A 25624-nucleotide genomic window follows, 5' to 3' on the forward strand; every position below is an offset into this window, starting at 1 on the left:
GTACCGTCGGTCGAAAGGGGGAAAATGGCACCGACAACCCCAAAGGCAAGATGGCGGCCCCCCCCCCCCCCCCCCCCCCCGGAGGGTCTCCACGTGTGTGGAGCCCCGCTCTGAATGGGGCCTACCCAAAGGAGGGTTGCTCAACCCAATTTTAAACCTCGTCGGAGGAAGGACGGTACGGCTGTTCGAGCCTTGGAGACTTAGAAGTAAAGATTTCTACCTTACCTGGTCTCGGCGCTTACCGGTCGCGTGCCGGGCGGTTTCCAGCTGCGGGGGGAGAGGAGAATACCTTCACCACCGCGCTCGAATCTGCACAAGCTGCCTTTCAGTCACATCAGAAAAGTCTCGACTGAGGGAGGGACCATTACGTTTCACCGCAGGAGAAGCGGGGCTCTCTTCTTAAAGGTAAATTTTTTTTCTTCTTTCTTGTAAATGTTACACTATTCTCATTTGGGATAGTGTCCGCATCTGCTATGGAGACGGAGAAATACTGAAGAGCTAAGCATGCTGCACAGGTATATGTAGGCTGACGTCAGCTTTGAAATCTGACTCTGTCTCCCTTCTGCTATCAGGAGAGCACAATACCCATTTATCCTGAGTCCATCTGGCTGCACTCTAGGAAATGCAGGATTAACAGCCTCTGCCATCTGCTGGAGACAGAGAAATACTAACGAACTGCAGGTGGCTCGGTTTGCTTAGATACGGTGTCAGCGAGGTTTTTTTTTCTCTGTCTCCATCTGCTGATAGGGGGAGATGAACCCAGGTGTCTGGACTGATCCAGATACATACAGGGAACTACTGGTTCACTTTTGTCCACAGGTTTATTCACCCATTCAAAAAAATGAAGCAGATTTGTGAGGCCAGACTTCCCTTGGGCTGTTTAATGGGACCCATGCTGGCTGTGTCCCATTAAACCCTGTCTATCTAAATGTTCTGTGATTTTATTCTTTATTGTAGTTTCTACTCTTTATAACAGTTTCCTTTTCAGAATCAACCAAACCCTGCCAATCACTCTCGGGGAGGTCCTGACAACCGGAAATGGCTGCGGTACTTGGGGACAGGCATGAAAGATATGGAAGGGTGCTGGACTCCGAGCGCGACGGCTCGCCAACCTGTCAATAATACAGGCAAGTGCTGAAAAGCAAGGCAGTCCCCTCAGATCATACGCTACAAGTCACTTTATGCCAAAACACTTCTGCCAGCTCGTGCCATTTAATAGTCCCCTGCAGCACCCTACAGGGAAGAAAATGACTGTTCATTACCACATTACTAAATTGCTCTTTCAAATTTGCTACTAATTGCTAGAAAAAAAACAAAACAAAACGTTTTTCCTGTTTTAGTTACTTAGGATTTACTGGAAATCTAGGCGAGCTGCTTTAAGGCAAACATACTATGCACACAATATAGGAAGGTGAGCAGGCTTTTACCTTTATAAAAAAAATGTTCTCCTGCATTTATCTTTTCAGTGCAAAATGCTGTTGATTCATCTTGCACAGTAACTATTTACAGTTCTCAAAGGGACAGGACAGGCTCTGGGAGGAAGAACGTGCAGTGTGTGCTTGCACAGAGGAGGGGAGGGTGGGGTGTTGCTCTGCTCTATATTGGGTGAAGGATCCCATGAAAAGCGAGTCTCTCTCCACCCCCGGTTCAATCCCTTCCTCCCTGTGGGCTCTTCTCTTCAGTCTGCATTTCGCCCTCCAGCCCGGGCACTAGAACTTCTTGTTCTTGCTCAGCTTGTTGTTGCGCCAGATGTGCTGCTTCCGCAGGGTTCTCCAGTACTTGGGAGACTCCGGGTCCAGTTCGTGCAGCTTCTTTGGGGGCCCCAGATGCAGCTGGAACAGCCTGCAAGAAACAAAACCAGGGTGGGTGGGGATGACTCTGATAGGAAGCGCACTGCAGGCCGGGAGAGGTACAAATGCTTTCCCCGACTTTACAAGCCCCCTCGGCAACACCTGCGATGTTTGCCCGAGGCTGGAAACGCTGCCAGAACTCCATGGCCAAAGAATGTGCTGCTAATAAATCCGTCCTTTTTGGAGTACACAGAGGTTCCAGGCACATTCTTCGTGCAGCCTGCCCTGCTTTTTACTATGCAGATGGACAGATAGAAGGCAAGCTGCATGTATGCAAGGACAGACTGTTTCACAACAAACAGAACTGATGGGCAGCAGGGCAGTATGTGACTCCTTACCATTCAGGATACTCTGAATCCTCCTTCAGCGCCACCTCCTGGCCTTGCTTGTAGATGTTCACGCCCATGGCGTGGGAGGTGAGCAGCCCAGGGTCCTTGCACACTTCAGGATCCTTTAACGTCTCTATGCTTGCTCCTTTCCCTTTTCCCTTCACAACTGCAAGACAAAGCAGAATGCAGATTTTAGAGCTGCACCCAGAGCACACAACGGTGGAACCTGGAGACTCAGAGTCCAATCCCACCTCCACTAATCACTGTTGGGTGACCTTAAGTAACTTATAAAACCTTGAACACCTCCCGGGGTCCAGCTTACGGATAAGAATGGCAGAGTCATGTCAGGCATGGAGTAGCCACCCAGCGGTTAGAGCAGTGGGCCAGGGAAGACCGGGTTCAAATCGCGCTTCTCCCACTGACACACGATGCGACCTTGGACAAATCACGTCACCCTATTATTATCACGGGTACAAAACTTACATTGTAAGTCCTACGGGATAAGGGAATACCTACTGTACCCGACTGAAACTTGCCTTGAACATGGGTTTAGCAAGGGGAGTAATTAACTCTAAAAATCCAAACTCATGGCATACACAGATACATTAGCAGCACAGCTACAGTATTATTGCTAAGGCAAGCTGGTCTGGTTCTATCCTAGAGCATGCTGGGAAATGTATATCCCTCTTTTAATAAATAATAAACTATAGACACTGATCCAGCGCTGCCAGGTGTGCAAACTGTACAACTGAATGGGGCAGCACTTCCAGGGAGGACAGCAGGCGAGGCCTCCAGCATAGCCCATCCTACTTGGCAGCCACAGAAAGGAGAGAGAGACCCCGGCACAGGCAATCCTTACAGTGGCCACAGTAAGGAGAAAGTGAGGCCCCATGAGAGAGTATGAGTATGTGTAGGTGAAACAGTGCAAGGGTGAGTCAGTAAAAGACCATGTATACATGTGAATATAACCCACAATCATCTCAGGGTGACTGGAAATCAAAAATTCCCAGGTATGGAGATTGGAGAATTTTTTTTAAATCCTTATTAGCTGTAGTTAATGAGTGTTATTTGAAATGTCTGTCGTTTTTGAAATATTTTATTGATATTTGGGAAATGTTTACAAATTTTTAATTGAGTTTTTAATTATTCAATGTTCTTTTCATCAGCTGTTTTGAAATATGTATTTTTTTTAACTAGTATGATTTTACTATTATAATGTATGTTTTACATTTCTTGATTTTTATTGTTTGATGTTTTATAAGGAATTGTGATGTTTGTTTTTCCATTGTTGCACTGCATACAAAGTATGACATGTAGTGTCATTTTTAAAGTTTGGATCACTGGAGGGAGCCGGACCTTTTTTTGGTGGTGCCCAGAACAGAGACAGACAAGAGTGTGAGACAGAGTATGTGAGACTGAGCCAAAGTGAGACTCAGGTTGTGTTAGAGACAGAGATTGTTTTTCTGCGAGTTGGTTACTGGAAAAAGAATAATAATTAAGTATTAAAAAAATAAAAACCAGAATGAGGAGGGAGCAGCATGGTAATTGTTCATACAGGGCAGCAAAAAAATAAAAATAAAAAAAATCTAGCACCAGTCCTGTGTAGACTACAGAATGTCCTGAAATGGGAACTAGACAAGATCACTAAGAACATAAGAAATTGCTATACTTGGTCAGACCAAGCGTCTAAGAAGCCCAGTATCCTATTTCCAACAGTGGCCAATCCAGGATAAAAGTACCTGGCAAGTACCCAAGCATTAAATGGTTCCCATGCTACAAAATACTGGGAACAAGCAGTGGTTATTGCCTAAGTCAATTTGACTAATAGCAATTTATGATCTTCTACAGGAACTTGTCCAAACCTTTTTTAAACCCTGCTAAGCTAACAGCCTTAACCACATCCTTTGGCAACTATTTCCAGAGCTTAATTGTGCATTGAGTGAAAAAGAATTGTCTATGATTTGTTTTAAATGTGCTGCTTGCTAACTTCATGGAGAGCCCCCTAGTCCTTCTATTGTCTGAAAGAGTAAACAACCGATTCACATTTACCCATTCAAGTCCTCTATCATATCCCCCTCAGTTGTGTCTTCTCCAAGCTGAACAGCCCTAACTCTTTAGCCTTTCCTCATAAGACAGCAGTTCCATCCCCTTTAACATTTTGATCACCCTTCTTTGTACCTTCTCCCTAGACACTTTATGTTGGAAAGAATCACCAACCAATTACCCTAAAAGAGAAAAGCTTATGTATGCAGAAGCTGGGAATACAAATGGGGCCTCCTGGTGACTCTATAGGCAGTCAAGTTCTCAGGATATCCACATGAAATTGAGGCATTCAAATTTATCTCATGCATATTCATTGTGGGTATCCTCAAATCTCCACAGACTGAGACCGGTAGGGCAGGTTTGGGACATCACTTGTTATCAAGACTGTAGAAAGGGGTGGTGTAGACGAAACTCCATTTATGGAAGAGAATGTATAGGAAGAGCTAAGAAAACTGAAAGTGGACAAAGCCATGGGGCCTGATGAGGTTCACCCCCGAATACTGAGGGAACTCAGAGATGTGCTGGTGGGTCCATTGTGTGACCTGCTCAATAGATCTTTGTAAAAGGGTTGTAGTGCTTAGTGACTGGAGAGAAGAGTGGTGGTGGTCCCCGCTTCACAAGAGTGGAAGTAGAGAAGAGGCTGGAAACTACAGGCCGGTTAGCATCACCTCGGTGGTGGGAAATTACTGGAGACACTGCTGATGGAAAGGATAGTGAACCTATCTACAATCCGGTGGGTTGCTCAATCAGAAGCAGCATGGATTCACCCGAGGAAGGTCCAGGCAGACAAATCTAATTGATTTCTTTGATGGGGTGACTAAGAGAACTGGATCAGGGAAGAATCGCTCGATGTAATTTACTTGGATTTTAGTAAAGCTTTTGATATGATCCCACAAAGAAGACATCAACAAAATGAGAAGCTTGGGAATCAGCTCCAAGGTGTTGGTGTGGATTACAACTGGCTGACAGATAGAAGACAACAGATGATGGGCGTGGCGCTTAACAAAATGGAACCTACTCTGAAGAGAGAATGGTGTTAAGTGGAGTGCCACAGGGATCGGTGTTGGGACAGATTCTGTTCAATATCTTCGTGAGCGACATCGCGGAAGTGTTAGAAGGTAAAGTTTGTCTATTTGCGGATGATACTAAGATCTACAACAGAGTGGACACGCCGGAAGGAGCACAGAGAATGAGATGGGATTTAAGGAAAGCTGGAAGAGTGGTCGAACATATGGCAGCTGGGATTCAATGCCAAGAAATGCAGAGTCGTGCATCTGGGGCGTGGTAATCCAAAAGAAACTATATGCGTTGGGGGGTGAAGGGCTGATGTGCACAGAGCAGGAGAGAGACCTTGGGGTGATAGTGTCTAACAAACTGAAGTCGACGAAACAGTGTGACACCGCGATAGCCAAAGCCAGAAGAATGCTGGGCTGCATAGAGAGAGGAATATCGAGTAAGAAAAGGGAAGTGATAATCCCCTATACAGGTTCTTGGTGAGGCATCACCTGGAGTACTGTGTTCAGTTCTGGAGATCGATTCTCAAAGGAGACAGACAGCATGGAGGTGGTTCAGAGAAGGGCGACCAAAATGGTGGGTGGTCTCCATCGAATGACTTATGAGGAGAGGTTGAAGACCTGAATATGTATACCCTGGAGGAGAGGAGGAGCAGGGGTGCTGGTGATATGATACAGACCTTCAGATACTTGAAAGTTTTTAATGATCCATCGTTGTCAACAAACCTTTTCCACTGGAAACAATTTAGTAGAACTAGGGGTCATGAATTAAACTCCAGGGGAGGAAGACCTCAGAACCAATATCAGAAATATTTCTTCACTAAGAGGGTGGTGAATGCCTGGAATGCCCCTTCCGGAGGGAAGTGGTGAAGGACTTAAACTGTGAAGGATTTCAAAGGGGCATGGGATAAAACACTGGTGGATCCCTAAAAGGCTAGAGAATGGGAATAAATAAAAAAGCTAAACCGGCATGGAGCAGCAGTTACTACTTGGGAAGCTTGCTGGGAAAACTAGATGGACCATTTTGGTTTTTTTCTTTCTGCCGTCATTATTTTTGGCCGATACAGAAAAACCTGTGGGAGAGCCAGCAAGCACTAGTTCTCCCGGCGTGCGTCCAGGCACTCTCCTGGGGGCACGATTCAGAAAAAAAAATATGTAAATGAGGGCCCCTGGTAAAAGGAGGCGCTAGGGACACTAGCATGTCCCTAGCGCCTCATTTTTTATAGAAGTGGCGGCTGTCAGCGGGTTTTGACAGCTGACGCTCAATTTTTACCAGCCATGGGTTCGGAAAACGGACACCGGCAAAATTGAGCGTCCGTCTTCCAACCCGTGGGCTGATTTAAATTTTTTTTTTTTTTAATTTTTGATTTTTTTTAATTTTTGGGGCCTCCGACTTAATATCGCTATGATATTAAGTCAGAGGGTGTACAGAAAAGCAGTTTTTTTCTGCTTTTCTGTACACTTTCCCGGTTGCCAGCCGAAATTAACTCCTGCCTTTGGGCAAGCCTTAATTTCTGAAAGCAAAATGTGCGGCTTCGCTGAACATTTTACTTTTCTGTATCACGCGGGAATAACTAATAGGCCCATCAACATGCATTTGCATGTTGCAGGCGCTATTAGTTTCGGGGGGTGGTTGGCTGCGCGTTTTCCCACACACTATTACCCCTTACTGTCAGGCCGATACAGTACAGTGCACTCCGGCGGAGGCCCCAAAAGTTAAAAAAAAAAAAGTAAAAATTAAAAAAACAAATTAAAAATCTGCCCACGGGTCGGAAGACAGACGCTCAATTTTGCTGGCGTCCATTTTCCGAACCCGTAGCTGTCAGTGGGTTTGAGAACCGACGCCGGTAAAATTGAGCGTCGGCTGCCAAACCCGCTGACAGCCGCCGCTTCTGTCAAAAATGAGGCGCTAGGGCGCGCTAGTGTTCCGCCGGAGCGCACTGTACTGTATCGGCCCTACAGCAAGGGGTAATAGCACGTGGAAAACATGCGGCCAACCCCCCCCGGAACTAATAGTGCCCGCAACATGCAAATGAATGTTGATGGGCCTATTAGTCATTCCTGCACGATACAGAAAGTAAAATGTTCAGCAAAGCCGCACATTTTACTTTCAGAAATTAAGGCCTGCATCGGGAAAGTGTACAGAAAAGAAAAAACTGCTTTTCTGTACACCCTCCAACTTAATATCATAGCGATATTAAGTCAGAGGCCCCCAAAAGTATGTACACGCTGGAGGAAAGGAAGAGTAGAGGTGATATGATAGAGACTTTCAGATATGTGAAAGGTTTTACTGATCCAAAGACAACGACAAACCTTTTCCATTGGAAAAAAATCAGCAGAACCAGGGGTCACGATTTGAAGCTCCAAGGAAGAAGACTCAGAACCAATGTCAGGAAGTATTTCTTCACGGAGAGGGTGGTGGATACCTGGTATGCCCTTCCGGAGGAAGTGGTGAAGACTAAAACTGTGAAGGACTTCAAAGGGGTGTGGGATAAACACTGTGGATCCATAAAGTCTAGAGGATGTGAAGGATGTGAATAAGAGGGAGGCTTGCAGGAAAGATTGCTACTACCTGGAGATAATACCCTTATTCAATTGACATACACACTGTAAATGAGGCTCCGACAGTGCTCTATGCTTCAACGGCAAGAGGAAATGTGAAAAAAAGGATTTGCATTCACAAAACATCCGGGGAGTAGCTTGCTTGTTACCGTGGTTACTACCCCAAACCAAACAAGCCTGATGCTTCACTTTCAATGCATATCCAGTGTTGTTTTCTGCTTCCAACGCAGGGGGGAATGAAGAAAAGATGATTTTTATATTCAGACAACAACCAACAAGGACTGAATTCCACAGTCGGGGTAAACAAATAAGCATGGGTGTAGCTTGCTTGCTACGGCAGTTACTACCCCAAACCAAACAAGCCTGATGCTTCACTTTCAATACATATCCAGAGAAGCTCTCTGCTTCAACGGCAGGGGGAAATGAAGAAAAGTGAATTTATATTCAGATAACAACCAACAAGGACTGAATTGCACAGGCTGGGTAAACAAATAAGCGTGGGAGTAGCTTGCTTATTATGGCGGTTATTACCTTTAACCAATTAAGCTAGATACTTCACTTAGAAGCAGATCCGGCACTGCTCTTTACATTAATGGCGGGGCTGGAAGGGATATAGAACCAAAAGGTTACATTAATAGCAGGGTTGGAAGGTAAATAGAACTAAAAGGTTACTAAAGGCCAAGAGTGTGGAAGCTTGCTGGGCAGACTGGATGGGCCATTTGGTCTTCTTCTGCCATCATTTCTATGTTTCTTTTACCGCAGGCCCTCATTTGCATAATTTTCTTTACTGGATCGTGCGCCCAGGAGAGCGGCCTAGGCGCTCGCCCGCTCTCCCGCGAAGTTTTCTGTATCGGCCCGTCTAGCGGGCCGATACAGAAAATTAACAGAAATTAACGCCTGCCCAAAGGCTGGCGTTAATTTCTGCTGGCACCGGGGAAGTATACAGAAAAGCAGGAGGCCCCAAAATTTAAAAAAAATTTGTAAATTGGCCAGCGGCCCACGGGTCGGAAGACGGACACTCAATTTAGCCGGCATCCACTTTCCGAACCCATGGCTGTCAACGGGTTTGAGAACCGAGGCTGGCAAAATTAAGCACCGGCTGTCAATCCCGCTGACAGCCAATGCTCCTGTCAAAAAGGAGGTGCTAGAGACGCGCTAGTGTCCCTAGCGCCTCTTTTTACCACGGGCCCTAATTTGCATCTTCTCCCCCCCTGAATCGCGCGCACAGGAGAGTGGCCTGTGCGCTCGCCCGCGACTTTTACTGAATCGCCCGAATAAGGGGTAAAAATAGCGCGTCGAAAACGTGCGGCCAAACGAGGGCTAACAGTGCGCTCAGCCTGAGCGCACTTTACTGCATCGGCCCGTACGTTAAGGCGATGTATCCAAGACAAATCCTCAGCTGCCGTGCACCATACCTGCTCAGTACAGCTAATTAATCTCAATATCCTGGGGGCCAAGGCTATGAAGCCTCCTTATCCACTTTGTTGGCTCGGACTCTTGTGACTATCATACAGTTCTGAGAGAAGGTCAGATGAGACCGCTGACTTTCCTCTTATATGAAGCCTGATGCCTTAACCCTAGCAGTGAGGCAGCCCCAAGGACACCGAATTTTGCTACCGTCCTTGACCCCCTGCCCTTACCTGCTTTCTTGGCATATCCGCGAGCCAGCAGGCGGTAGAGGTTGTTGGGTCCCGGTGGGGAGCACCGCGCCACTAGCCCCCAGGCCATAGAGGGCCACCACCCCAGCCATTCCCCCACCAACACCACCGGCAGGGCTCCGCCTCCACGTTCCACGTGGGGGGCACTCAGATCGCCCCTTCTTCCGGCTCACGCCACGCACTTACGATTTGCAGAGGGTGTGCTGAGGGCGGGCGGGCGTGCAGGCCTTGCAGACTACGGAAGGTCTGCTGGCGCCCCTGTGAGGCGTAGTCCCTAATAACCAGGCACCTCATACGGACGATGGGCCCTGGGTCACCGGGCTCTTCAAGTCCTTGTGAGCGCTCAAGTGAAGGGGCTGGATGGTCCAGTAGCATAGCCCCTGCGTTTAGAAAGAACTACATCTCCCGGCACGCTTCACGCCGCGCCTGCGCGGTGGGCCACAGGAAGAAGCGGCGTGGGAGGGAGGTGTTAAATGTCCCGTGCCGGGAAGGGAACTGCTGAAGTTGAGTCTTGGAGGGAATGATGTGGTGTTATTAATTTTCCCCTGCCGCTATAACCGGGCGTGTGGGGGGGCAGGAAAGATGCTGATATTGTACCCCGGAAGTAAGTTTTTGCCTCCTGGGATTGGTTTTGTGATGTTAATTACGTTTGTTGTAGTTAATATGATCTTTTCAAAGACGGGCCTGGGAGAGACTTTGGATGACTTCTCCCCTGCTTCTTTGGTTTATTCAGTTTAGAAGCTCTTAATACATGCTTTTAGGATTTTTTTTTTAGTGTTTTGTTTTTAAAAGAGGCTGCCGGTGCTATAATTGTCAGATGTTGTCTTAAAAAAAATATAATGTGAAAATAGAAGTGAAGGTCAACCTCGTTAATTTATTAAAAAAAAAGTAACAATAGCAAAATCTGCAAAAGAGAAAAAATATGGGGTGTGGAAGTTAAAAAGAAATACAACTGCAGAAGATATTTTCTTTCTTTTCTTGTTTAAAGAAAACCACGTCATTTTCAGTGAATAAAAGAGAAATACCATTCTTTTGAAATTCCTAACCATCCAGAAAATTGTTGTACTGTGATGCCTTGCAGAACTTCCCCCCTCCTGCTGTCCAAGTATCATGTAAGCCTGAAACTGCCCGGGGGAAAAAGGAAGTAGTGTTTGCCTTTTGCCACAATTTGCTGCAAAAGTTTGAAAAAAGAAACTTTCATATTTGTTTGGGCATAGGCAGAAGTTGCTGGCACCGGTGCCTTTTAAAAGAATAAAAATAGCCACTTCAAAAATGAACCTGGGTGTGGAAAATATCTACTTGGATTCTAGACTAGATGAGTAATTTCACAGTGGCATCCAACTGGGACCCGGGCCATGTCTGAGTCCACAATGCTGCGTTTAGTCTAGCAAGTCGTGCTTGCCCTGGTGGGCTGGCATTTACTATAAATATAGCTGCGATTGACCTGGCTATTTTAGCTGTGGGTTTATACAGGCAGAAAGGTGGAGACTCCAAAATCTTGGGGATTTTAAGTAATTATAGGCAATGTAATTTAGATTTTTCCTCACCATTGCCTCAGTCCTTGCCTCAGATGTACAATAAATAGTAAAATCACAGTATGTTGTAAAATAATTCTGATTTATTTTTAAACCTTGCTTATTTTCCTAAACTGTGTTCTGTTCTGCTTCTTTTTCAGTGTAGGGCCTTTTTGTCCTTGCCCCATCTAGGGGTGAGATCCACCATGGCAGAAAATGGTATGGACTTTCAGATGGGTCTGGCCTCTGTGCCCAGTTTTTGTGATGACACTCATCCCAGAGAAACTGCTGAGCTTCCAGCTATGGACTTAGAAGAAGGCACTCACTCTCTGCAGGCTGCTGACAGAGTTGGTTGCACTGCACACCAGCCCAGCTCTAGCTTGGGCACACTGCAGTTTCTCTCCCTGGACCTCAAAACCTCCACTGATGAAGGCAGCGTTTGCAAAGCCCCAGGGACTGACATGGCAAGGAGCAGGGGACTTGCTGACGCTGAGAGCCCTGAGAGGAGTTTAAGAGATGCTGAGACATCTTGTTCAATAGTTGCTTTAGACTTTGATATCCAAGCTGCTTCTGATTGCTCTGCTTGTCCCACGAGTTGTAAGGACTCAGCCAGAGCTATGGAAGATGGTGAGTGTTCTGCGCCACCTGAAACTGACCACAGTTGGAAGGACGATCCAAAGGCACCACCCCAAACTGTTGGTAGCCTTGCTGAGGGCCAGCTGAGATCATCAAGTAGCGTGGTTAGTATGGAGCTAGATGAGCAGCCTGAGAGCAGATCGCTCACGGCAGCAGAGGAGTGGCTCAAGAGGCCGCAAGATGACCATTTTCAAATTCAGGAACTTTTAACGCAGCTTCAGAGCCTCGGCTCTAGCTTCACGAATGAGCCTACGGTTGAGGAACTGCCTGCCTGCCTGTCTGAAGCAGACACACACGGGGGGGCCAGCTTTGAGGCAGAGGTCACAGAGCGCCAGGCAGTGCAGGCACAAGACTTTGACCAGCATGAGCTTCAGCCTGAGGACCCCCCATGCCCGTTGCACATTGCAATAGGCAGAGGACTAATAATGCAGGCTAGGAACGAGCAGCGCTTAGCTGAGTCTGGGACACGTCAGCAAAACCCAGGGAGCCGTGGGCTTCTTGCCGCTGAAGCTGACCGGGAAGACTTGCTGGATCTCCTGGCATATGAACGGGTGCCATCTGCCGAAGTCATTGCCGGGACGCCATTGGCTAGATCTGACATCCTAACTGGAACAGACGTCCAGGCGGGCTTCCCATCTGCAGAAAGCCCGTCTGAGGACACAGATGACAGTGATGCCCTTGAGATGATTCCTCTTCGGCCTCGTAGTTCAGACCTGGCTTTTAGCCAGACTTCCTCAAGCTGTGAGTGTGCTGCAGCAGAGGCCGGGCGCTCCCGCAGGTGGTGCCCAGCGGAGGATGCACCAGGGTGCCCTCTGGTGGATGCCGGCGAGGAAGGCTCGGCACGCGTGTGCCCGTACAGCCCCGACGATTCACCAGAGCCTGCCTGGGTCAGGATGCCCTCGGCCCTTTCACCAGAACAGCATCCACCTCGGTCGCACGAGAGCAGCGATGTAAGCTTTACCTGAGTTACTCTTCTACCCTGCTGGCTGGGGGTGTCTGTGCAAAATGGGCAAAGAACAGGGGGCTTCTTCCCTCCCCACGACAGTTTTCCTCACGACTGCCGTGCCTTTGATTTATATCGCCCTTCCTGCCCCCACTCGCATGGTCCCAAGCTCTCTTCACGCATTCTCCACCCAAAAATCAACAACTTGCTGCACCCTTACTGATTTAAACGTGTTGTGGCAGCTGGCGTTGGGTTCCAGACGTGCACGGTACCCTTTAAGGTTCAGTTAAGCCCCAGTTATTGAAGCATCACAGCCGCTCCCTGCAACATGGACTTAAACTTCCTAAGCCGATCAGCGCAGTTCTTGGAACTGTTGCGGGAGATGAGGTGCGTTGCAGTGGTGCGTAGTTCTGCCAGGTACAGTCTGGTCTCTGTTCAGTGTGGTGGTGGTGGGGCCATCAAGCTTTGCGTGAGTAATGCAGCCGGGGGAGCAGTATCAAAGGCTGGGAGGCGGGCGGTGATCAACTTGGAGTTGTTACCTACAAGGTGGGGAGGGGGCAAGGTGATGAAGCAGTAATCATGACAGAGAGAGACCCAGCCGTGAGCCGACTGAGGTTTGGAGACTGTCTGGTCTTGTTACGGATTGATTAAGGTGCCAGGAAGATTGCCGTGGCTTGGTCTGTGTACTTTTCAGTGAGAAATGTTGGATTCTTGGTTTTTGTTTCTTTTTCTTTCAGACGGTAGAGACTTTGGCTTTCTATTCCGCAATCAAAGGAGGTGAGTACAGCAACACACCCTGGTAGGGAGATAGCCAAGCATAGCCCCTTGGTAGATATAAAATTGTCTTTCTAACTACATCGTGGCCATGTCCTTTCTAATGGAACTTAAGGTCTAGGGGCGGCTAAGTTGAAGTTCTATCCCGGCAAGCAGCTTTGAATTGAAAAGGTGTCTCGGGTGGGTAGTGAGTATCCCTGGCACTAAGTGTGGGGGTGAAGAGGAAGTTTTGAAGGTGGGCATTGGGGAAAGGGAGGGGAAGGAGCACAAAGCATCTCTGCTGCTGTAAAACCTGCTATGCTTACGTAGTCGCCTGTCCCGTGTGTCCTCAGTGCCGGGGCCGTGTGAGCCAGAGGATCTCCTGGATGGTGTAATATTTGGGGCAAAGTACCTGGGCTCCACCCAGCTGGTCTCGGAGAGGAGTCCTTCCACCAGCATCCGCATGGCACAGGCCCAGGAGGCTGTCGACAGAATCAAGGTGTGTGGAGTATGGAGGGGTGAGTTGTGCACTCAGAGAGAGAGAGAGAGGGGCTGGCGGTGCAGGAAGCAGCAGAGGGGAGGTGTGCTGGAAGCATTCAGGAACTGGGGATCTGGTGGCCAAATTTAAGGTGCCACTCTGGTTTCTGAGCTAATACTTATGAGATGTAAAAAAACCAAAAACCTTAAACACATGCAGCGGTAGCTGGGGTTGGCGCACATGGCCATGTGTGTAGAGTAATGAGCTGGTGTGTGAGTTTGTGTTTGCCTCACGCTTTGGGGCTGATGCAATACTGTGCACAGTGACTAGCACACAGTTTAACACCTGATTGGACACACGTCATAACCCCCGATGCATTATGGGGATTAGTGCATCAAAAACACACGTTCAAATCACCGCGTAGCTAATAGCGCCCATCACCTCTAAATTCCATGTAGACGAAGGTATCAGCTAATCCCCGCGATGCAAAAACTTTCCCACACAACCAATGCGCGCGTTGCAACGTGGCACATTCATGCTAGCCTGGGGCCGATGTAAGAGGTCTGTCACGCTCAAGGGCGCATTGACAGAAAAGAAAAATTCTGCTTTCCATGCTTCCTCCTGATAGTATTGTCGTGATACTAAGTAGGAGGAACCAAGAAAGCAGAGTTAGGTTAAAAAAAAAAAAAAAAATTCTGGACGCCCAAAATACATACACAGTCCAGGCTGTGCATCTTGGGTGTGTCTATGCTGGTAGTGAGATTGAGCATCCGTTTTCCCAACCCCTGGCGGCCACCTCTCCTGTGCGCCCCATGCTGAGGAGGTGCAAGGCATGCACGATTTTCTCTAGCACCTCCTTTTTTTTTTTTTTTTTTTAGTGCCGCCCCCTCCCCGATTTAAATATTGCATCGTGCGCCCAGGCAAGGCGGCTGGATGCAAATTTTGGGAAATGAGCGCTCAACACTGAGCACCCGTTTGCTGCGCGCAAATATTGTATCGGCCCCTTTGAGCGTGACAGGTGTGGGGCATTCTTCACTGGGAGTGTCCTCCTGCCCCTGCAGTCCTGAGTAAGGTGTAGTAGGAGAAGCTCCTGAGGACAGCCGATAATAGGGGGAGAAGGGGATGCGTGAATCCCCCTTTCTTTTGGCAGTCTCTTGGGGGAGGTCACAGATTAGTCTTCAAACTTGACTTCCAGCACTCCTTGGCCTTATGTATCTTTTGAGGCAGATTCCGGGTTGTGCCTGCACCAGGCCTGATCCACTTGCCCTTTACATCAGATTTCCAGCTTAGAGGCAAGCAGTGGCGTTTACCTTCTTTCCTTGTAGCATATTATCTGTGGTCTGATTGGCTAGCAGTCGTCGTGTGGCTTTGTTTTCATCCAGTTCCTTGCGTTGAAGAAGTATGTGTGTAAGAGTGACACCCCCCCCCCCCCCCCCCCCCGCCAGTGGTGAGCAGCTGTGTCCTTGTGTCTTGGAAACTATGCAAGGTGTGCACTGGTACCCAGCAGGAGAAGTGGTGCCTTCTCCATCACTAGGTTAAAAATTGGTTTCCACACTCCCTGTATGGCAGGGTATTTAGTAACTGGGTCTAGGGGTTTAGTGGGGGCCATTAAAGTGTCAGTTTGGCAACAAAAGTCCTTTGTGTTAAAGACTAAGCTTTCAGGCTTACTTGGGATTGGCCGCACTGTGGTCTTCACCCCATATCTGCTCTATTTACTGGTTTAAAAGTATTTCACTACTTCCTCATGTAGTGGTAATGCCAAAATAAAGAAAACTTCTTAAAATAAAACCAAATAATTCTTGGAGACCAGAAAGTCACCCAAATAAACTAATTTTATTGTAAAGACTACAAATTACAGCACTAATCAGATTATAGCATATAATTATACAAACATTTAGATATTTTTTGCATTCACTAGGGATTGTTAGATTGGATATGTAAACAGTAAGCAAGGCTCCTCTGCTTGTTATCCTTGCAAGCAATGCATGAGGACATATTGATAGTTGGCCAACCTTCTTCCTGTAGGTCAGGTCAGATGATCAGTCTGCATCCGTGCTTGCTTCGTGATGGTGATGGCAGCTCCTCGGATATTCCTATCTTGTTTCATATCTTGTACCTCCCACAGCAGCATCTCTCTTAACAGACAGGTGATGTCATCCTTGTCAATCATGGCTAGGTTTCGTCGTTTTATTTTTGGTAGTAGTAGTTATGACATTGTAATTTCCCAGGAAAAATAAAATAAAAACCTGTGCCTACCCGGATCAGTCCAGACTCCTGGGTTTTTGCCTCCCCTCCAGCAGATGGAGACAGAGAAGTTTGAAAGGACTCTGTCCTATACCCCTGAGGGTACCACACCTAGAGTCTGTCAGTATTCTCTGTCTCCAGCAGTTTGAAAGGACTCTTTGAAAGCATCGTCCTCGTTTCCCTCCCCCGTGATTTTCTTTGCAAGCCGGCTCTGCTGTTTTGTTTTTTGGAGCTCCCAGACTATTTTTGGCCGCGTCACCGTGCCGCGTGTGTGGCCTGCCTCTCTCGAGCCAGTTTATGTGCCGACTGCCTCCTCGGGGGGGGGGGGGTGTTGGGGTGGAAGGCACGTCGGGGAGGGCAGCAGCTGATTCGTCCCGTGGCAGCGTTTCTAAGAGTCGCAGAGAGCCTGAGAGGCTCGGCAGCCGCCGGCAGCCCTCTGATCCATTCCTGCTTAATGCGGGAACGGAAGGGCCCTGTTACAAACGTTCAGGGAGCAGGAGCAAAGAGTTTTGAGGGGAGAAATTCTCCTCCCCTGCTTTCCCCACAGCCCCCAGAAGGGGGGGGGGGGGGCCAAGAATTGCCAGCAGATCGCAAGCATTCATCAGAGGGAGACATGGATGCTGCTTCAGGCAGCTCTTCTTGTCGTTCTCTGAATTTATTTTAAGGCTCCACAAGGCCTTTAAGGCCTGGAAGGTGGCAAAGAAGCATGGCAACAAGATTTCTAAGACAGCTCCGCACCCTTGGTGTAGGGGATAGGGATGCCAAGCTTTCCAAGTCCCCAAAGGGGGGATTGTGTCGATGAAATGCAAGCGACCTCTTCGTTCTGGAGTGGACCATAATGGCACGTCATCCTCCAACCGGTCAGATGAGGAAGACACATTTCCGCAGGATCCCACAGGTCCTGATACAGATCCCAAACAAACAGGTGCACAGATGGTTGAGGGGGATGACCCGAAGCTGGTGCGCTTGTTCCGAAAGGATGAATTGGGTCCTCTCATTCCCGGCTATTTGGGAGAATTGGGGATTGATGTACCCCAAGAAGATTAGCGGATGGGAGCTATGAACCCGGTCATGGTCGGCCTTAGGGGTCCAGCTCATTCTTTTCTTTTCCATTTGTCACTTGTTCCGGAATGGGACACCCCGGACTTGGGATTGAAGGTAGGTTGGGCAATGGACAAATTGTATCCGTTGCCGGAGGATGCTTTGGACCTCCTCAAGGTACCAAAAGTGGATGCAGTGGTTTCAGCGGTCACAAAAAAGACCACCATCCCGGTAACAGGAGCTAAGGCCCTGAAAGATTTACAGGATCGCAAATTAGAGCTGCAGCTTAAGAAGAATTTTGAAGTCTCTGCCCTTGGAGTCCGGGTCGCCATGTGTAGCAGTTTCGAATTGTGGGCCAGCCTCCACTGGGTTGCAACACCTGCAATCAGTGGCTTCCCTTTCTGACTCAGTTCAGGCTGGTCGCTTGGAGGCGGCTGTAGCTTACAGTGCAGATGCTCTCTTACTTGCTGCATACTTCGGGCAGAACCAAGGTGTCTGCTGTTTCCGCCCGCAGACTTCTATGGCTTCTGAATTGGTCTGCAGATGTTTCTTCAAAATCGCAGCTGGGATCCTTACCCTTCAAGGGAAGGCTGCTTTTGACCAGCAATTGGAGGACTTGATTAATCTCTGGAAGAGAATAAAGTCCATAAATTGCCGGGAGGATAGGCCCAGAACCAGGGGATCTTTCCCGCAGCGGTCCAGATTCCGGGGGAATCGCCATTTCTGCTCTTCGCGGTCTGCAGGATATTCTTCTCATCAGGGTTCCAATCTTCAACACTGTTGGAACTAGTCCTTTCGAGGCCAACGGCCTCCAAGAGACGACGGGGCCCCCCAGACTCATGGAAATATCAAATCTGCCACAATGAAGCGAGGCCGGTTCACTCCTCCGTTCCAAGAATAGGATGAAGACTATCTCTTTTTCTCGAGGAGTGGACTATCTTGACCTCGGATTGGTAGGTCCTAAATGTAATCGAACATGGCTACGCTTTAGATTTTGCTCAACCACTCCAGGAGCACTATCTAGTTTCCCCATGCTCTTACAGCCAAAAGCGTGAGGCGGTGCGGAACACCATTTGGCGCTTGCTGGACCTGGGGCAATAGTTCCAGTACCCCGCAGGAGAACTCAGGTGCGGTCACTACTCATCTACTTCATGGTACCCAAGAAAGACGACGACACCAGTCTAATCCTAGACTTAAAGAGAGTCAATCGAAATCTAAAAGTGCCCCAGTTTCGAATGGAAACCCTCCGTTCGGTGATGGCCTCTGTTCCTAGCGTCTCTAGACCGGACAGAAGCGTATTTGCACATTCCCATCCACCCGGATCATCAGAAATATCTACGATTTGCAATCCTGGGGCATCATTTCCAATTCTGTGCCCTCCCAGGGTGTTCACCTTCCGCAGGGGAAGGAGGATCCCCTCCTTCCCCTGCGGAAGGAGGGGATCCTCGTGCACCCATATCTGGATGATTGGCTGATTCGAGCGAAGTCGAAAGATCTTTGCTGGAAGGCAGTTCAGCGAGTACTACATCTGCTCAGCTCATTAGGTTGGGTGGTCAATCCAGACAAGTCATTTAGTGCCTTCCCAGTCCTTGGAATTTCTGGGGGCTCGGTTCGACACCCTCCTGGGGAAAGTCTTTCTTACCGAGGAGAGAATAGCCAAGCTTCTATCTCAGGTGGAATCTTTGCGAACCATACCTCGTGCACGAGGTATGGACCGCAGATCCTGGGTTCGAAGGCCTCCATGCTCGATTTGGTACCTTGGGCCTTTAAGCATATGCGTCCTCTTCAGTCTGCTTTACTCTCCCAATGGAATCTGCTCTCCGAACAGTTTTTTTATCTTCGTCTGCCCCTCATGGACTTGGCAAACTCCAGTTTGCTGTGGTGGCTCTGCCCAGACCATTTGCGGAGATGGGTGGATTTGGGAAATTCCCACTGGATAGTGGTGACCACGACGCCAGCCTCTCTGGTTGGGGAGCTGTCTGCCGAGGGAGAGCAGTACAAGGTCATGAACAAGGACAGAGTCCTCCTGGTCGATCAATCGGTTGGAAACCAAGGCGGTCCGATTGGCCCCTGCTGGACCTCCTTCCCTTAGTGGAGGGCCGATCGGTCATAATCCTCTCAGACAATGCGACGACGGTGGCTTACATCAATCGGCAGGGCAGGACCAAGAGCTGTCCGGGTAGCAACGGAAGCGCAGCTGTTAATCAACTGGGCGGAGCAGCACTTGTACAGGATAGCGGCCTCTCACATCTGCCGGCGTGGGACAATGTTCAGGCCGATTTCCTCAGCCGCAACCAGTTGGACCCGGGGGAGTGGGAGTTCTCCGAGGCGGCCTTTCATCTTCTTTGCAAACACTAGACCAGGCCCTCCATGAACCTGATGGTGACGTATCGCAATGCCAAGGCTCCTTGATTCTTCAGCCGACATCGGGAAATAGGAGCAGAAGGGGTGGATGTTTTGGTCCTTCCCTGGCCAAAGGACATTCTACTGTATGTCTTTCCGCCGTGGCTGTTAGTGGGGCAAAGTTCTGCGCCGTATCGAGACTCAACCCGGGCGACGTGATCCTCGTGGCGCCAGAGTGGCCAAGGCGCCCATGGTTTGCGGACCTTCTGAACCTAGCAGTCGACTGGCCGCTGAGATTTCCTCCCTCCCCCGGATCGTCTGCGCCAAGGGCCAGTTTGTTTCAGAGAGGCAGATCGCTTTTGTCTAGCAGCTTGGCTTTTGAGAGGCAGAGATTAAAGAACAAGGGTTACTTGGATGCTGTGGTTGCCACGCAATTGCATTCCCGTAAGACTTCCACTTCCATGGCGTACGTGGGAGTTTGGGGCGTGTTAGAGTCCTGGTGTTTAGACCATGAGGTGGACCCGTCCAGGGCTTTGGTTGTGGATGTTCTGGCCTTATTGCAAGCAGGGCTGGCTAAAGAGCTAGCCTTTAATTCCCTTCGAGTTCAGGTGTCGGCGCTTGGTTGTTTTCGAGGAAAGTACAAGGTGTTCGTATAGCATCCCATTCTGATGTCATTTGGTTCCTGCGTGGGGCTAAGCATCTGCATCCTCTGGTTCGGAATCCCTGTCCTTCATGGAAGTTGAATTTAGTGCTCCGTGCCCTTTGTTCTGCGCCCTTTGAGCCGTTGAAGCATGCTACTTTGAAAGATTTGACGTTGAAGGTTGTTTTCCTTTTGGCTATCTCCTCGGCATGGCGTGTTTCAGAATTGCAGGCCTTGCGTGTAGGGAGCCCTTTTTACGAATTTCAGACGCCGGAGTTCCTTAAGAACTGTTCCCTCGTTTCTGCCGAAAGTGGTGTCCTCTTCTTTTGAATCAGTCTGTGGAGCTCCCTTCCTTCGCAGGCCTGGATTCTTCTGCTCCAAAAGCTGCAGAATTAAGGAAACTAGATGTCAAGAGTGTTGTGTTACTTGGAAGTCACCAACTGTTTCCGTCTTTCAGATCATCTGTTTGTCCTGTGCTGTGGGCCCCAGAGGGGTCACAAAGCTTCGAGAGCCATTATAGTGTGCTAGTTAAAGGAGGCCATTGTTTCGGCATACCTGGTGCAGGGCTGTCCGATTCCAGTGGGTCTTTGAGCACACTCAACTAGATCGCAGGTGACCTCGTGGGCGGAATGTCAACAGGTGTCTCCGCAGGAAATTGTAGGGCGGCTACCTGGAAATCTACGCACACTTTTGCCAGGCATTATTGTCTGGATGTTCTGGGCACCGGAGCCCAGATCTTTCAGGGCCAGTATACTCCGAGCGGGTCTCTCTCAGTCCCACCCTACTTAGGGAAGCTTTGGTACATCCAGGAGTCCTGGACTGATCTGGGTACATTCAGGGAAAGGAAAATTGGTTCTTACCTTCTAATTTTTGTTCTTGTAGTACCACGGATCAGTCCAGAGTCCCGCCCATGGGGAACGGAGAGTCTGCTCGGCCGGTATTTACTTAATTAGTTCTCTGCTAGTTGCAAACTGTGGCAGGTCATGTGTCCTCCTTACGGGTAAAGATTTATGGACATAATGTTTGTTGGAGTTACAAGTTTTTCATTCCCTCTGCTCTTCAAGGGGAGTTGGTTTATAGTGGGTATTAAGATTTACTTTTTTTTTTTAGCTTGGATACAGTGTAATACTGACAGACTCTAGGTGGCACCTCAGGGGTTTAGGGCAGAGTCTGTTAAAACTTCTCTGTCTCCATCTGCTGGAGAGGAGGCAAAACTTAGGAGTCTGGACTGATCCGTGGTACTACAGGAACGAAAATTAGCAGGTAAGAATCAATTTTTCTTCCCTGATCATGGCTTATGGTGCAGGCACTCTGGACAGTGTTGTAATAACGTTCCACCCAGAATGTCTCCTGTTTGATAAAAGAAGAGAGAAACAGGAGAGTGGCTTTGCAATGTCTGCATGCACTCAGGAGCTATAGACCGTTCTCGGCAGTTCCAGCAACTATGTTGCGCTTTGGCTTTTTTGATAACATCAGCATTGAACCTGGGACCATTTCCCTTGTATTACATGCAATATGTCATTTTTGCAGAGCCAAATTACAGCAGTAGAACAGGTCTTGTAGAGCTCTAGTAGCTGCCCTACTCTACCCCATTACGATCTTATCAGTTATTGGAGAATGAGTTTGACCCATCTGATGTCTCAAATGAAAAACAAAACTTGGTATTTTTAAGCAGGGTCTATTTTGCAGTAACCATGTGAAAAAAAGGTGAGGAACATTTGCAGCCAGCCGGGGTTGCTCTGAAGACCCCTCCTTCCCATCCTGTTTCTTGGGTAGGGTCTTGGTGCTGTACTTGGGGGGGGTCCTCTTAACACACGAATATTTTTTTGTTTGTTCCCCGCAGGCACCAGAAGGTGAATCCCAGCCAATGACAGAGGTAGATCTGTTCGTCTCCACCCAAAGGATTAAAGTGCTTACGGCTGACACCCAGGTGTGTTGCAGTTCTAGGGCAAATGGTGGGGCATGCAGCAAAGTTTATTTTGTCTTTGGATAAAGGTTCCCCAGGCTTTCTTGGTTGCATTATGATAGTACACGTGTCCTGTGCCCTGCCTGTAACACTCCCGTGATGGTAGAATGTTTCTCTTCTGCTCAGGAGGCGATGATGGACCATCCTCTGCAGACCATCTCGTACATCGCAGACATCGGTAGTATCGTTGTCTTCATGGCACGCAGGAAGCTCCCATGCCGTGCCGAGGAAGCTGTTGGGGAGAAGAGGCTGTACAAGATGATATGCCATGTCTTCCAGTCTGCCGATGTAAGTGCGTGTGGCACTTTTGGGAATGGTACCTGCTGTGCAGTGAAACGAGGAGCATGGTGTACGTCTTTCCCTGTACCTGGAGCACTGCACCCCAGCTTTTCTCTGTAACCTTACAGTACTGTCGGGTCTTCAGCCCTAGAGAGAGAAACCAAGCACACGGTTTGTCTTATCGCACCGTTTGACCTAACAAGTGAGAATTCAAAGTGCTGCTGACCTTGCGCCAGGCTGGCTGTGCTATAAGTATTTTGGTTCGGCTTGGTCAGATCTAGTCTGTGCCTTCTCACTCACCTTTGCTGCCTCAGTACCGGGGGCTGAGCGTTGTTAAATAACCGATGTGAATCGGTTATTTACGCTTTCGGATAGTAGAAAGACTAGGGGGCACTCCATGAAGTTAGCATGGGGCACATTTAAAACTAATCGGAGAAAGTTCTTTTTTACTCAACGCACAATTAAACTCTGGAATTTGTTGCCAGAGGATGTGGTTAGTGCAGTTAGTGTAGCTGTGTTTAAAAAAGGATTGGATAAGTTCTTGGAGGAGAAGTCCATTACCTGCTATTAAGTTCACTTAGAGAATAGCCACTGCTATTACTAGCAACGGTAACATGGAATAGACTTAGTTTTTGGGTACTGCCAGGTTCTTATGGCCTGGATTGGCCCACTGTTGGAAACAGGATGCTGGGCTTGATGGACCCTTGGTCTGACCCAGTATGGCATTTTCTTATGTTCTTATGCAGAGCCTGAAGTCCGAGCTACTCTGTCTGGCCTCCTTGTCCGTGGGCAGTCCCACTGCCCTCTGCTGCTGGATTCCAGGGGGGGCGGGTGAGAGCTCTCACGGAGTTTCTTCTCTCCTGCAGGCACAGATGATCGCACAGGCCATAGGCCAGGCCTTTAGTGTAGCCTACCAGCAGTTCCTGCAGTCCAAAGGCATCGACCCCAGCAAGCTGCCACCCGGCCAGTACAGCGATGTTCTGGACAAGGAGCAACTGTACAATGCAGATCTCATCCACTTCTCCAAGCAAGAGAACTGCAGGGATGTAAGGCATTCCTCCGTTTACTCCCAGTTGTGTCCATCTGTGGTGGGCGCTCGTGTCCTTCTACGATGAATCTAGTGGTCATGGGCCATGCTGCTGCTGCCTTGGCAACACTGGGAAAGAAAATCCTGCATGGATCAGCCCTCAGCTGGTTGGGGCCATAGTGCATCACTCTCGTGTGCCTTCCCTCGGGGCAGGGTTTTCTCTGTTTGCATGGATCAGCCCTCAGCTGGTTGGGGCATAGTGCATCACTCTCGGGTGCCTTCCCTCGGGGCAGGGTTTTCTCTGTTTTTTCAGACTATGGGAGGGAAGGGGGTGGTCTAGCACTTAGAGCATTGAACTCACAAGCCAGGAGAAGTCTTAGGAGTTCAAATTCCTCTGTGACCCTGGGCAAGTCATTGTGTGTGTCTCTGCCACCATTCACCCAAATATAATTGGATCAATGTGACGGGGTTGCTTCTCTCCCCCTCTGAATTTTACAGTCCCAGTGCTTCATGTTGTGCCATCGGGCCCCCTGCACCGCAGAAGGGGCTGCATTGCCTCTCAAGTCCTAGCTCTTTCTTGACGTGCGCTTTGATCCTGCTCTGACGAAGGACGCTCTGCAAATCCCAATTATAAATATCAGGGCATTGAGGACCTCCATACTGTCTCCTCTCTCTGCAGGTCTGCATCCGGAAGCAAAAGGGCGAGATCCTGGGCATTGCGGTGGTGGAGTCGGGCTGGGGCTCCATCCTCCCCACCGTCACCATAGCTAATCTCATGCACAGCGGGCCTGCGGAGAAGTCTGGGGAGCTGAGCATCGGAGACCGCCTCATGTCAGTCAATGGGACCAGCCTGGTGGGCTTGCCCCTTGCCACCTGCCACAACATCATTCGGGTGAGGAGGGTAACGGAACACGGAGGGGTATGACGGAGGAGGGGGGGGGGGCAGAGCTGTGCTCCTCGGCACTTAGGGGGACAGGGAAGGGGGGAAGGGGATGGGATCCTTTTCTGGCTTTACAATGGCACTGGAGGGCTCAGGTTCAAAGAATTTACCTCCCTTTCAGCCCTCAGCTAATGAAAGGGTCCGATACAGGCAGGCAGCCATCCATTTTTGGGGGGGTGCTGGGAGGCAGAATTGCAGATCTCTAGATCCTGTACATGTGCAGCGTGCAGGCTAACCGAAAAAAAACAAACAATGGGCTGTCAGTCCCCCGCTTTTGAGAGGTGCATGGTTGCCGGTTCAGTTGAGGATTTTGGCGCTAGTCTGTAAATGTTTGTGTGGAGCTGGGCCATCTTATTTGATGGCATAAGCCAACTCCTGTGCTGCGGTTTTCTTAGTGATTGCTGTTGTCTGTCCCTTCTTTAGCCCTGGCCCGTCCGTGTATTATGTACCAGACTGCATTCGGTTATTTTGCGCTGGTAATTTTGGAATTCAGGTCCTTGAAGACGTTCCTAGTGACCTGAACTATTTTAAAGTTCAGGAAATGAACCAAGGCTTGGTTATTTACTTGAGCTGGAACTGTCTTGTAGTATTAGTTGCTTTGAATTGATTTACAGAGGCTGTTAATTGTATTAACTTGCATGGAGATTTTGTTTTGTTTTGGGGCTTGAGGGGGCTACTGTTTTATGTAATTCTTGGGGTTTTTTTCTTTTGTAACTGAGGCTTTGAATGGCAGGATATCAACTTTTAATAAATATTGGCACTGGCCCCTGCTATAAAGTGTAGATATGTGGTTAAAAGGGCTCCCTCCGTTTGCCAGCTGTTAGATTGTCTACGTCTGTCTGTAGTGGAAAGTTTATCATAGTCCCGTGGTCAGTGGTTCTGTCAGCTGGAGCTTCTGCAAGGAAACATCTCTGAAGATGCCTTCCTCAGGCCATTAGATGTGAACGTTCCTGAATTTCACTCTTGGGTGTTTTGTTATTAATGGCTTTTGTATTATTTTCCAGGGTTGGGGGCTGTCGGCCAGTCCAGCCATTTGCTTGGCCCCGGATGGTCATGCTGCTGCACAAGCCTGTGTGTGTGTGTGTGTGTGTGTGTGTGTGTGGCATCAGCATGACGACTCTGCTGTCCAAGTAATGCCTTTTTTTTTTTTTTTTTCCCCCTCCCATAAGGATTTGAAGCCTCTGACAGAGGTGACCCTGAACATCGTACGCTGCCCTCCTGTCACTACAGCCATTATCCGCAGGTCCGATGCCAAGCACCAACTGGGGTTCTGCGTGGAGGATGGAATTGTAAGGAGAGACTTAACATGAGAAATCTCTCACCCCCATCTTCACACACACACCCCATCATGCGAAACAAAATTAC

At 48.8% G+C, this 25624-nt stretch overlaps 2 protein-coding genes across 3 annotated transcripts in view; one reads left to right on the forward strand and one right to left on the reverse strand.

Moving 5' to 3' along the window:
- Positions 1 to 485: 485 nt before the first annotated feature.
- Positions 486 to 9631, reverse strand: MRPL54 (mitochondrial ribosomal protein L54). Its single transcript, XM_029614316.1, has 3 exons — positions 9438 to 9631; positions 2189 to 2345; positions 486 to 1842 (listed from the first exon to the last, which is right to left on the reverse strand). The coding sequence occupies exons 1-3, from the start codon at positions 9523 to 9525 to the stop codon at positions 1710 to 1712; spliced, it is 378 nt and encodes a 125-aa protein (XP_029470176.1). The 5' UTR covers positions 9526 to 9631; the 3' UTR covers positions 486 to 1709.
- A 3-nt stretch (positions 9632 to 9634) lies between these two features.
- Positions 9635 to 25624, forward strand: part of APBA3 (amyloid beta precursor protein binding family A member 3) — a 31930-nt gene continuing 15940 nt past the window's right edge. The window contains exons 1-9 of one of the 2 annotated variants that reach the window (XM_029614314.1): positions 9635 to 10059; positions 11131 to 12555; positions 13286 to 13325; positions 13655 to 13800; positions 21891 to 21977; positions 22140 to 22301; positions 23159 to 23338; positions 23999 to 24211; positions 25429 to 25548. In XM_029614314.1, the coding sequence (XP_029470174.1) occupies positions 11176 to 12555; positions 13286 to 13325; positions 13655 to 13800; positions 21891 to 21977; positions 22140 to 22301; positions 23159 to 23338; positions 23999 to 24211; positions 25429 to 25548 (2328 nt within the window). In that variant the 5' untranslated portion in view covers positions 9635 to 10059; positions 11131 to 11175. The remainder of the gene's footprint in view (positions 10060 to 11130; positions 12556 to 13285; positions 13326 to 13654; positions 13801 to 21890; positions 21978 to 22139; positions 22302 to 23158; positions 23339 to 23998; positions 24212 to 25428; positions 25549 to 25624) is intronic. The other variant, XM_029614315.1, reaches the window with a different exon arrangement.

This window comes from Rhinatrema bivittatum, chromosome 8 (genome assembly GCF_901001135.1).
Source record: "Rhinatrema bivittatum chromosome 8, aRhiBiv1.1, whole genome shotgun sequence".
NCBI lineage: Eukaryota > Metazoa > Chordata > Amphibia > Gymnophiona > Rhinatrematidae > Rhinatrema > Rhinatrema bivittatum.

Excerpts from the sequence above, each read along its gene's own strand:
- MRPL54 (XM_029614316.1), bottom strand. The coding sequence starts at position 9,525 with ATGGCCTGGGGGCTAGTGGCGCGGTGCTCCCCACCGGGACCCAACAAC. Across the intron at positions 2,346-9,437 it reads CGGATATGCCAAGAAAGCAG|TTGTGAAGGGAAAAGGGAAA; the intron begins GTAAGGGCAGGG and ends TTTGTCTTGCAG. Across the intron at positions 1,843-2,188 it reads GATTCAGAGTATCCTGAATG|GCTGTTCCAGCTGCATCTGG; the intron begins GTAAGGAGTCAC and ends TGTTTCTTGCAG.